The sequence below is a fragment of the Pterocles gutturalis genome, unplaced genomic scaffold (assembly GCF_000699245.1).
Source record: "Pterocles gutturalis isolate BGI_N339 unplaced genomic scaffold, ASM69924v1 scaffold7534, whole genome shotgun sequence".
Lineage (NCBI taxonomy): Eukaryota > Metazoa > Chordata > Aves > Pterocliformes > Pteroclidae > Pterocles > Pterocles gutturalis.
The window spans coordinates 16,797-29,273 of NW_010128103.1; the positions used below are offsets into that span (position 1 = coordinate 16,797).

The 12,477-nt window shown below is 44.7% G+C and overlaps 1 protein-coding gene across 1 annotated transcript in view; it reads right to left on the bottom strand.

Annotated features, from left to right (window-relative positions):
• Positions 1-695: 695 nt before the first annotated feature.
• LOC104466158 (glutamate receptor ionotropic, NMDA 2B-like) overlaps positions 696-12,477 on the bottom strand; it is a gene marked incomplete at both ends in the record, with an annotated part of 41,819 nt that continues 30,037 nt past the window's right edge. Inside the window, one exon of the mRNA XM_010079494.1 lies at positions 696-810. Coding sequence (XP_010077796.1) covers positions 696-810 — 115 coding nt within the window. The remainder of the gene's footprint in view (positions 811-12,477) is intronic.

The following is a 12,477-nucleotide window of genomic DNA, read 5'->3' on the forward strand; positions in this document are numbered from 1 at the left end:
TTCTCACCTCCATCACTTTTTTATATCTCATTTTCTTATCCCTCAAACTACCCCTTCTATTTCAATTCAAACCCTTTAGGAGTGCTCCTTCTGAGCCTGGACCACTGACATTTATGTGGGAGGTGAAATGAACCAAAGCTTTGCACTAACACAGAAATCCACACCATTTCTAAAACAGTGCTTTGGGTTACATGCAAATTATTCAGAAATATGCAAATTTGGATCTTTGAACAACGATATGATCTCACGTACACATCCTACTTAATGCATAAAAAGACACTGTCCAGATAGACCAAGCACAGTTAACATTGGCATATATTACTAAATGTGTCTGTAGCTCAATCACAGGCATTTAGCATACTACCTCCAAGCCATGCAGAGAAATATTTTCTGTCTCTGCCATTGAAATCCATGGCACAGAGAAGGTGTCTTCTCTGAAAGGCAGGAAAACTTATGTTCAGAGGTTACAGAAGAGAAGCTGATGAATTTTTTATGCATGCTAATGGAAAAATGTAATGGCATCCTGCATGGAGAAGACAGCAGCCTGGGTATTGGAGATACCAGTGGTCCAGGATGCGAGAAGGAGATTGACAGCCCTTGATAAGAAGTACAGAAAGGTGGGGGGGATTATTCGCCTGGAGCCTTCCTCCATCCTCCTCCCTGACGCAGTTTGAGAATTACCAAACATGCCCTACCCTCTCCCACTTCCTCTCCTTGGTCAGAAGGATGATCACCAGCTTGGGATGCATCTGGTATCCGTCTTCACTGAACGACAAATTCCTGCCTTCAAAGGTGACATTAATCAGGTACCTGCAGGAGCAAGAAAAGAGCAAGGAGAATGTTAACACTTGGGAACTGAACCCAAAATGAGAGCCTGCCTCCCCCCTGTAGCTTACGCCAGGATGGTAGGAGCACACTGCAAACAATGGAAATTCTAAGAGGAAGAGGGTAGAAGAAACAGGACAGTTACTCCAGGAACTGGGACAGTCAGGCAAGGCAAGGCAAGGCAACCCCCGTTTCGTGACTGGGATAGGGAAGCGATGTCCCACCTTGGCTCTTAATTAATTCCTGAAAGCACACGTAGGAGTCACACACTTGTCCCTACAGTCCTTCATTTCCCCTTACCACAAAGGGCAGAGGGATCCATAGCAATTAGCCATGTAAACACACTCCACAGCCTACACTTTTCTCACTCTCCAAAGGGGATTTCATATGTCATTTGAGGACAGCAGTGGCCCACAGGTTAAGCAATGGAGACAGCCCCCCCAAAGCCCAAACATCAAGGCAACAATAAGGGAAGCTGCAGAGAGCAGAGTAAGGAGCAGCACACCTGTGAGAAGCTCCATCCCTATCAGAGCCAGCATGCCTCGTGGGGCCCAAAGCAAAAATATGAAGCAGTTTAGGAATAGCCCAGTTGATAGTTGAGGACAGCCCAGTGAAAGTTCTTGTCCATCGGGACAGAGTCATGCTTTATACCTGGCAAGATCAAACTAAAGGGTGATCAGCCCTGCAAATCCCCACAGCCAACATTAATGATTCTCTCTGTCTGGAAAGGCCCCATCACTTCTGTGCGAGGCATCCCCCTTTGAGGCATCTCATGTCAGCCGTACAAATGGACTATTAAACAGTCAGGGCTTCAATCTTATTTATCCTAAGGCCTCTTCACTCAGCGCTGGCAGTGGGGAAGACCTTTAAGTGGACCAAGATTACAGCTACGCTCATTTCAAGGCCTTGCTGCATAGTGAGAGCATGTTAAAGTGGTGTTGCTGTAAAAGAGAATCAGGTCTATTGTTTTCTTAACTGTCAGACGATCAAGGATGACACTGTGGGGAAGAGGAGGAGGCAAATACACATTTCACAGTTCAGTGGCTTATATGACATCTCTGTGGCACTGTGACAGTTTCTCTTGTTCATATATTTCACTCCAATTCACAATCCTGTTGCATGAAGTAGATTTTGCTTTTATACGCCTGCTTTTATACACCTGCTCTGGCACCAGTAGCAACACGTCACGTGAGAGGCAGAGGTGACCAAGCTGCCTGCAGGGCTAGCCCCAGGACTCTGCCCTCCTGTGCTTTGCCCAGTTCTATAAATTACACAAGCAACATTTCCATTACAGACATGAGAGGTTCTTCTGCTCTATTACACCATGACACCAGGAAACATCTCCAGATATTCAGCTTGTTTGTCCCTTCTGAACTTGATTTCAACCAATATCAAGAAAAAAAAGGGAAAAAAAATGTCTCTTCCTTCAGTGGATTCACACTTTCCTAATATCTGTACCCTGATAATTTAATGAAAGCATTGGTAACAGGGAAACTTCTTCCAACAAATAAAAAAGCAAGTCATTATTTTAGCTTCTTCCTTTTCACAAACTTTTTTGTCCTAACTCCATTAATCAGCCAAACTCATCCACTAATTCCCTATTACCAAGTGCAATCAGCAATTTAGTTTGCTTCTAAAGGAAATTCCATACTTGCTCCATGTTGTGACCTTCAGGAGACATGCATAGCATATGAAACAGCCATAAGGGAGCCCAGTGTGAAATATTTGTAACAAGATGATTTTCAAAGGCAGATTATTTATTATTTTCCAAAAGCTGAACCCATTCAGCACCCAAACACTGAGAGAACCCCAAAACATAAGCCACATGGAAAATCTTAGCCATGCTGTTGTTTGTAATGGTGTAAAACATCCTCTGACAGGACCACACGTGCTCTTTTTCTGGCATTTCTTTCCTGGCCATTTGCATTGCCCTGGTACCAAGAAATGCCAGGCACAGACCATCACTGGGTATACAGAGTTTACCAGACCTATGTAAGGCTCTGGAGGTGAGAAAGACCTTCTGGTGGACCAAGATTACAGCTACACCCATCTCATGACTTCTCTGCAGTGGCCACCAGAGTAAAGACAAAGCAAGGCTACCAGAAGATGATGATGGCATTAGCCTGATGGGAGTTGCAGCTTCATATGTCAGTAGCTAGAAAGCAGTGCCAGTATCTAATAAAAAAAACAGCAATATTAAACAGTTCTCAGCCCTCTTTCCCCTCCCACCCAAGAATGATGCCACTATGGGAATCTCCCTTGCACAGCCTGACAAGAAAATTTCACAGAAATCAGCAACAGATATGACACAAGAGGGTGTAATTTCTGTTTGTTTTACACCAGAAAGATTAAAACCACTAATAACAATCGAGGAGGGATCATCAGTGACTCCAAGCTTGGAGCTGCCTTGAGATTTACACTTAAAGTGGCACTAAAATCCCTCGCTTTGCACCTTAATGACTGAAATTAGTCTCCAAATTTGGCACAATAACTCTTCAGAGGGTTTTCTCTCAAACCCATTAGCAACATGTGTACAGAAGTTTGCAGGAGGAGCGCAGAAGAAGCAGCTCTCCCTCCCCAGCTTTCCCTGCACTCCTGCAGCTTGATGGGTCCTGTCACCTACACAGGGATGCAGGGCAGGAGCAGCACACAGGGAGCTGCAGGGCTTGCTTGGATGCACTGAGCAAGGGGACACCTGTGTGACAAACCATCAGGGCTTGAAGGACTCCCTAGCAGGCCAAGTAACCAGCATGCTGCAAGGCAGTCACACTTGAGTGGTTCTGCCCTCAGTCACTAGCAGCAAGAGTCATCCCTTTCGGCAGCAGTGCTGCCCTGGTATGCCAACACCACTGCTGCCTGCTCTGGTCAGGGGGATTGGTTTCCTCCCTACAGCCTACACACTGTCCAGTCCCCAAACAGGCAACCAGGTGGGTGCGAGACTCCCTGGTATGTCTGCACTGAGCCATCAGCTGCAACAGGGGCACAACGTGAGGGCAGCGGGCTGTGCATACAGGTGAGGTAACCCAAGATAAAACTGTGCCTGTAAAGGCCTTTCTCTCTCCATCTTGGAGTCCAAAACATCCAGGGCATGATTCCTTGGACGTTTTGGACTCTAAGATGGAAAGAGAAACAGAAAGGGGGCGTGGGTGGGAAAACACAGGCAATTTAATTTTATTTGCTAGAAACACCTTTCAGCAAAGCGTTTTGCTTCTGTGTGCATTTCTGGAGCTTCTCAGTGCAAGCACAGATGGGTCAAGCCCTTTCCCAGCCCCATGGAGATCCAGTGGCTGCAATGCCCAAACTCAGTTGGGTGGGAGCAAATCACACACAACACTGTAGAAACAGGCTGACATTGTGGGCCCCGTGGTACAGAGGAACAGGCAGGAACAGAGAAGGAAGGGACATGTCCTTGGGCACAAAGCAAATCAGATTTGGAGGGCCCCAACTCCCCGTCCTGTGCTCTGACCATTAGGTAAGATCACACACTCTAGATGTGAGGCTGTCAGCCCTGCAAGCTAATGGAGAGTGTTTCAAAGGCTGGTTGGCATAGGAAATAGAGCATTAAAACCACATCAGATGGCCAATTTAGGAGCGGCAGAGAGATGATGACATTTCAAATGGTTTCAGCTAGTGATGGAGAAAGCCTGGAGAGGTAAATGTGGCAGGCAGAGAGGGCTTAGAGGGAGACAGGGAAGGTGTTAACTGAATTGTTCTCTGCCCCAGAGACAGCTCTGAAGGAGATGCATTTGAAATCAGCACTAACCACTCCTACTTCTGCCTCCAGTGCCTTGCTGGGAATCAGCTCCTCCTGAACCTGCTAACTGGGTGGGCAAATTCAGATATTGCCTCGGTTCAGTCCATCACATTCCCCACCTCACACGTGTGCATGCACACACACACACACAGAGTCCCCTGTGCCCTGTCACTGCTTGTTATGCTCCAATGAGACAAGCAGCCTGTCTGAAATGGCATGATTATCGTAACATCGACCGCTTCCCTGAATAAGACAAGCCATATAAATAAAACAGCCTCTTCACCATCAGCATCAGGGAATCATCTCAGCAGTCCAGCATACAAGGGAAAAACAGGGTGTAGGGGGAGGATAGGGCAAAAAGGCTATGGGATACCTTTGCCAGAGAGCATTCACAGGGTAAAAGGCAGGTGGAGTGTGATGCAGGAAAAGGGGATGGGGATGGAGATCACCATCAGCCTCTTTGTCAACTCACTGTAATGTGAAACACTGATGCCAAACATAACAGAAGTGAGGTGAAGGCAGAGAAAGGCCTGTACCCCACAGAATCTGCATGGTGAAATAGCCTTTTTTCTTTCCCCTAGAGACAGCATTAAAAACCCACCAGCCAGAGGTACCAGGGACAGGCACAGCTCCTGCCCAGACCCACTTCATATCCAGGAAAGTGCAAAGACAATTATATTACTGCACTTTAGCCCAAGCACCCACAGCTCCAAACCATGTTCCCTTGCTCAGCACCAGCAAGACCTACTCAGCCTGGCTTGATGCAAACAGCTTTGGCAGAGTGCATCAGTCCTGCCCTGCAGCAGGTCCTGCCTGCCCCACGCACCTGCTCTTGGATGAGGATGGACAGACAGAAAGGTGGGTGAACTCAAAGGACAGGGAAAAGGGAGTTTAGGATGAGCGCATTTATCTACAAATGGAAATTCTGACCTCCAAGTGGCAAGTAATTGACAAACGAAGATTTAAACAGCTTTAAGTATGTTGTGAATAGCTTCTACTCTCATCTGAGAGACTGTAATAGTGTAGATTTTTTTTTAACAAGAAAACTGCAACTGTTCCCTTAATCTCCTGATTTAAACCTCTGTTCTCCAAACCCATGGAAAGCCTAAAATAATACAGATATTTTTTTCTCCATACAATTGCTTGATATTTCTGTGGCTGCCTCCACCTCAGAGGATAGCCAAAACATGCACAACAGCCATCCAGACCCAGTTGTGAGTGCATGAGGTCTCTTGAGACGATAAGGCAGTCTCCACAGAATATCAAACCCAATTGCTCAGCCCCAAAAAGGTGAGAATGGGCTCCACCTGGGCCTTTGATCAAACTTCCCCATGGCTGGTACTGATGCTGGCTGAGCCTTCCAGAGTCTCTCCCATTGGTTGCTGCCCTGTGCTGCCCTAGCCTCCTGCTGCTGCAGTGCCGGTGGCTTGTGGAGTTGTGAAAGGCAGGCACATCTGGCTGTGTCTGTGTAACATCTGTCCCATGTCAGGTATGATTTACAGTGAAAGGATTCCATGCAAAGGGCATGAGTGCAGCTGATTTTACATAACAAGGGGCATGGACTCCGTTCTTTCTGCTATCATGAAGAACAAAACCAAAAGAAGACAGCAAAAAAATAGAAGCAACAGTTGACTGGGAAAATTAAGTCTAAAAGGAACAATACATCACTCTTCTTCATTTGCTCCTTTCTCTCACACTGTCAACGTTACCACTGAATCTGGGGAGATGCACTGCAAGAAAGAAAGCAAGTGTAGGAAAGAGACCAACCAAATTCCAAATTGTGCAGGCATCATGCACCAGAAAACCTGTCCAGGCTACAGCCATTTTATACTACTGGGAACCAACCTGACCAGCAGGTTTAGAGAAATGTCCAGAGCTCAAGACTGTTTTCATTAAGCAAAGAAGTTAGGAGAGCCTCTAGATTAGGAAATACCCCTCAGGCTACACAATAACAGAGACAGAGAGATTAATTTGGTTTCTCCCTGCTGTCCACATCTTTTTAAAAGGCAAGAAGGCAGATACTGGGCTGGAATAAATCAGTGATATGCAACTGACATCTGTGTAGTGATACTATTTGATCTGCTGAGATTCTGGACCCTCACCTCTAGGAAGATTAATTTTCTTGGTGTTTGATCCTGACTAGTGAAATATCCATTTCTGGTGGAAGACAAATTTCTACTGATCAGTCTTTGCTGTTTCTCCATCATATTCAGCAAAGTTTTTTGAAAACAATGTATATGTGTGCTGAGACTTCCAAGTGACAGCTCCTACATACAGTAGAAGGATGAATCTTTTCCATCACTCCCTGTCTTAATAATAAAAAAAAATGGTACTTCCACTTTATTTCCCATTTCTTCTATTTATCTACCGTGAATTTTTCATTTCATAAAGGCTCTGAGTTGACAGTTCCTGGGGACTGAGGATGTATCTATCCTTAGAGTACGTAGGGATCCAGGGCAATGGCAGGGCTGTTTTCCTACACGCATTGCTTGATCCTAATGAGACGGGACCATTCCTGAGAATGAGAAGCAAAGTTCATTTTCCATAGTCAGTGCAGTCCCCAGACTTCCTCCTGAAAATGTAAGAGGAAACTCAAGCACTGCAGCACAGGGTTTTGCAGCATGGACAGATGTGCATCAGGAAGCAGACAGAGAAGGGACTCATTGTGCTGGGTCACCAGATTACCCCACAATGGGGAACATGGGGCAGAAATGGCAGTAATGACACCTAGGTGAAAGATTGCTTGTCCAATTGCTTCACTGAGCTTCAGAGTTTCCCCAACAACGTTTTCTTCCATGTACCTAATATACTCTAGGACCTGATCTCCCATTTGCTTTTCATCCTATGCAATCATTGTCTTTGATAGAAAAGGGGAAAGAAATGCTGCCATTCAGATCTAGTGGCATTTTACACTCCCTTTGCCAGGGTGCTGCTGACAGTACCAAGCCCAGACAGAGAGATAGGTCACTTGTAGGAAACACAGGTATACATTAGGATGAGGTGACCTGATTATGGAAAAAAGGTCATGGTAAATCATCATTTTGCCCCATCTGCTCTGTCAGTCACAGCAATATCTTGAAAACCAAACCAAAGCCAAGTTTTTCTCACACACATCCTGTCTGACCTATTTTCACAAATGCCAGTGCCAGGAAAAATTACCTATCAAAACCACTTTTTAAGTCAGAAGGGGGGATAAGAACTTGGCAACAACATTTTCTCATGAGGAGGTCAACCTTTTGTCAGAAAGAAAGAGAACCATAAGATCTGAAAACAGTGATGACATTGGACAGGAAATGAAGCTTCTGGCATGGTCATGCTCCCACACAGTCTGGTCTGCTGCACTATATCTTCTGCCCTCTCTTTTGTGGACAAGAGCCCCAGTTAAAATCTGTAATGCACCCTGAGAGAGTCCCAGGAGGAACAGCATCACCTCAACAGGGGAAGGGATATCACCGGACATTTACTCCATCCAAGTTTCATGAAAGAGAAACAGGAATACACAATTTCCATGCTTCTAATCACAAGAGATGGCAAATGGTACTTCCATGCCAAAATATTCCATTTTAAACACAAAATATTTGATTTACAACTTTTCTTCAAAAATTATCATTTTTGCTGGGAAAATGAAATAGTCCTAAGTAGCTTGAGAATATATTTCTACACCTTCTGGCCTTGCTGGAAATAAAACAGAAACAAGGAAAAAATTTTTAAGAGCACACTCTGGTTAAAGCTGGAAATATCTATAAATCGCATTGGAAATCAGTCTATTCTCAGAAACTTTCTTTTATCCAAAAAGCTTTGATAAAAACAAATATACTTCTGAACTGACTCACCAAACCTTTAAGTAATAGAAAATAGCTAATAGAACAAAATAGCTTTAAGGTCAAAATTGTTACAGTGACTGGATAAAATAAAAACTAAATGTTCAGTCCAAAACTGGATCAAGCTGCAAAGCTTTACTGAGTTAATAAATTCCTGCCAATTACGTTTTTAAAGTATTTTTTTATTGCTATGTCTTTCCATCTTTCCTTATTCATTAGGAACAGATAACATATCAGTTTTCTCCAAAGTAAAACTAGTCTTCCAGGCATTTATCCCATTTGAAGGGACTAAAAGTCTGCTTACATGGGGCAGCAAAAGCATGGAAAATTACATTTGTCAGAACAGCCGACAAGGGGTCATAATTATGCCTTAACATCCACCTAACAGGTCACTGATGGAAGCCACACCACTATGAACAGGCAAATACTGAAAGGTTAAGCAATGTCCTTCAAATCTGTTTATCTGTCTTAGGGCACAGTTATACAAACGTTGATAGGACAAGCGGTCACAGAACAGAACTCAAATGAGGCTCTTCACAGTGATTTTTCACCCAGGATTATGTTTTTCAAGCTCTGTCAATTTGTAGAGCTGTAAAAAATATTCCAGTTGAACCACTGTCCCCATACAGTAAATTTAATCCCACTGACAACAGCCTTACTTTTCGTAATAATTTTTGCATGTCCCTTTGAAATCTCCCATGGACCCACATGGCTGTGGACCACAGCTTAAAACAACTGTCCAAGTAGATGTGCCTGTCAACAGCCCCTTTGGTCTTCTGAAGGTGGCTGGTGTGCTGGGAGTCAACCACAAGGGCATCTCAGTATTTACCGAGAGTTCATTCTAGTTTCTGTCCTGGGAGTCAAGACCAGCAAGCAGATGAGCACATCAGTTTTCCTCTAGAGCTTTCAGGACTTTCTTGCTTGTGGAGAACCACTCAAATCTGCCAGAAAGGTCCCTCTCACTGCTGCCAAAAGCCAGACAAGGCTAAACTAGCTGGAGAGATTGAAATAAATCCCCTTATTACATTCTCTGAAACAGCAAACTAACTTAACTGTTTCAACCCACCGAGAAACCACAAGTGATTTGGGGGTTATTCAACATTTATCAAGTATTGAAAGTATTCGCACACTTATAAGGGCAGCAACTTCACAGTGCTCACAGGAGCAGAGCTATTGCCCACAAGGAGACTCGGTCCCAAAAGGGTGACTGAATTTTCCTGGGTCTGTAACAGTTTGGCCAAGGTGGCACCCTATCACTTTCTTCCCTATCACATCTCCAAGGGAGGAACAATTAAAACAAACAAATAATCACTCCCATCGGTAACTGTGTGGGGGGGTCTGGAGGATGTTCCTCCTTTGCCAGAGGAGCCGCTCTCTCAGTGCTGCTCCCTCTCCTTTCCCCCTCTTTCTCTCCTCTGTGGGTTGATGTTTCCATGGAAACATGTTCTTTAGTGTCGATGAAATTACATTGCATTTAAAGCATTAACCCTTTCTCATGCTGAGGAAGGTCTCAGAACAATTAGGTTTCTTTTTTCTTGTTGTTCCCTCTCCCCTTTAAACTTCCTTGCGATTTTTTCATTGCAGCACTAGGAAAACCCCATTCTTCCTAAGAAGACCTCCCAACTAGCATTTGTCTGACAAAGGGGCACAGGATGAATCACCAGTGGGGTAGTGTTTAATTTAAGATTATTTTTTTTTTCTACACAAAACCATGAACGCACTTCTCTCCACACTACATGCAAACAGGGGAAATGCTGCAGTAGCAAAGAAAGTAAAGAGTGAGATAGAAGGAGAAGCAAGCAAGCCACGAGCTGGCAGATGTGGAGAACACAGCTTCAGTTAATACGGGAGCTGAAACCCTTATAGCCCTGCACTGAGCAGTGGCTTCTACATTGCAAAGTGCCATAATCACAATCCTCACCACTCCTCCTCGAGCCTGCCTCCTCTTCCTCTTCACAATCATGTCTGTAATTAGCCAACCTTGTCTTCACTTGCAGTTAGCACTCCAAACATTCCTGTAACACTTACTGCAATCAGTACCCTCCTCACCACCAGCACTCTTCCCCGTGCTGCTGCTTCTCCACCCAAACTGCCACCTCTGCTATCCTCCCCATTGGCTCTCTATTGCCAACCATCACCTTCATCAGCACCTCCATTGCAGCCATTGCTGCGGCACTGCTGCCTTTGCTGCAACCAGCTCAACCACACAACCGCTGGCACTTTCTGTGTTCCCATTGTGGGCCAACAAGGCTCTGAAAGCCAAGATGTCCACATCCAAGTGCTCCCTGGACTCCAGGTCCCAACTCAAAAATTACTCTGCAAATCCTCAGCTCCCAGACTTTGCTTATCCCCACCTTGGTCACAGACATAATCCCTCTGTGCTCTTCTTCCACTGACATCATCCCTTTTTCAAACACCGGCAAAATATAAAAGGAAGATAAATACCAAAAATCTCCTGTCAGTCTTTCACCTGGGTTCCTACACTCAGGCATGCCTCCTTTCTGCCCCAAAGTCCCATGACCTGAAAGCTTACAAACCCCTTTTGTTACCTCTACCTGCATAGCTACATTCATACATATTCCCTTGCACCATCTATTTTGGATTTCTCAACACACACTGAATGCTTCAAGCATTTCTCACCATTCTCAACTCTAACCCCAAAAGTCAGAGTGTGAAGCTTCCTGCTTTGAGCTGGGTGCATATGTAGTGCTGTGAGAATGGATCAGTGTGGGAGGAAGATGCTATTCTGAAATGAATTATAAATATGGATAATAAACTCAACCTAAGTCTTTTCTGCCTGTCTCTAGTGGGTTCCCAATATGGGAGATAGAAATATCATGGGTACATTTTGAACATGGCTGGGAACACTGCCAAAGTCCTACTCAGAGTTCACACATTTACATCATTTATATCACATCCGACTTGTGCCTTGTATTATTAACTTTGTAGAGTGTTTTGTGATGTAGTTTGTAGTTCAGGCTCTGTTAAATAAAGTTACACGCCCTCTCTTTCTTCCTTTTGGTGAAAAAGAGAGTGATGTCCGGGGCTACACAAGGTCTCGCTAAGCAGAAGGAGGGCAACTGTGCCTGCTGATATGGTCAGTACACTCCTGCATTCTCACATTGCTCTGGAAAATCTTTGGGATCCATCCCTGGAGCCTGAAAGATGCAAAAAGACAGGGAATATTTGCCTTCTGGTCTACAGTTCAACTCCTAGACCAGATTGGTAGTGACTGAAGATTTTTTCTCTTCTGTTCAGGAGCCTCTGTGAAACATACAGATGGGGTCCACCTGACAGGTGCCCAGCATGGCACTGCGACTGCTCATACTTCTCCCTCAGCAGTGTCGGAAAAGAGGTTGAAGACAGGAGACAAACAACCCAGGGCATGGGACTGAAGAAATTATGTTTGTGTAGAACAGAGTAAAAGCATATTGACAAGGAAAGAGGTAGAGCACTGCTGACAGATCAGGCTTTTTGCTTTGCTGCAGGACAGACCACAGTCTGTGGCAGCTGAAAATCCATCACCTTCCAGGAATTCATGCAGAAGAAGAGGAGCTACAATGACCCAGCACTGTGACTTTATGGTTTTGTAAATGAATAATTTTTCCAGCAGCCTGAAAAGACTTCAGGTTATATTCCATCACCTCCTCCACATGCCCAATTTAGGCCCTGTGACTATCACAACATCTGAGGCCAGGCAAGCAGCAAGTTGCTCAGATGCCTGGTAGACACAGACAATGGGGAGAGTTGACCACAATGCATAGGTTAGGTTTCTGCAGCAGGCTGCCTGAATGTAGTTGTCTATATAAAATGAAACAAAACATGCAACCTCAATGTTTCCTGAACAAGAAAAGAGAGTCAACTTCAGTCCATGTTGCTGCATCTCCAGTGAAGTAGATGTGCCATTTTACTCTAGAGCTGCATTTGATCTTGAATTACCCCTCTGCTTCTTCTCTGGGAAAAGGTCAGTTTAAAGAAGCCTCCGGCATGATGCTAACATTGCATCCAATAAAAGACTCTCAGGAGGTCTGAAATAAGTACAGGGTCCAAATTTGGGATATATTAACTGAATCCTTT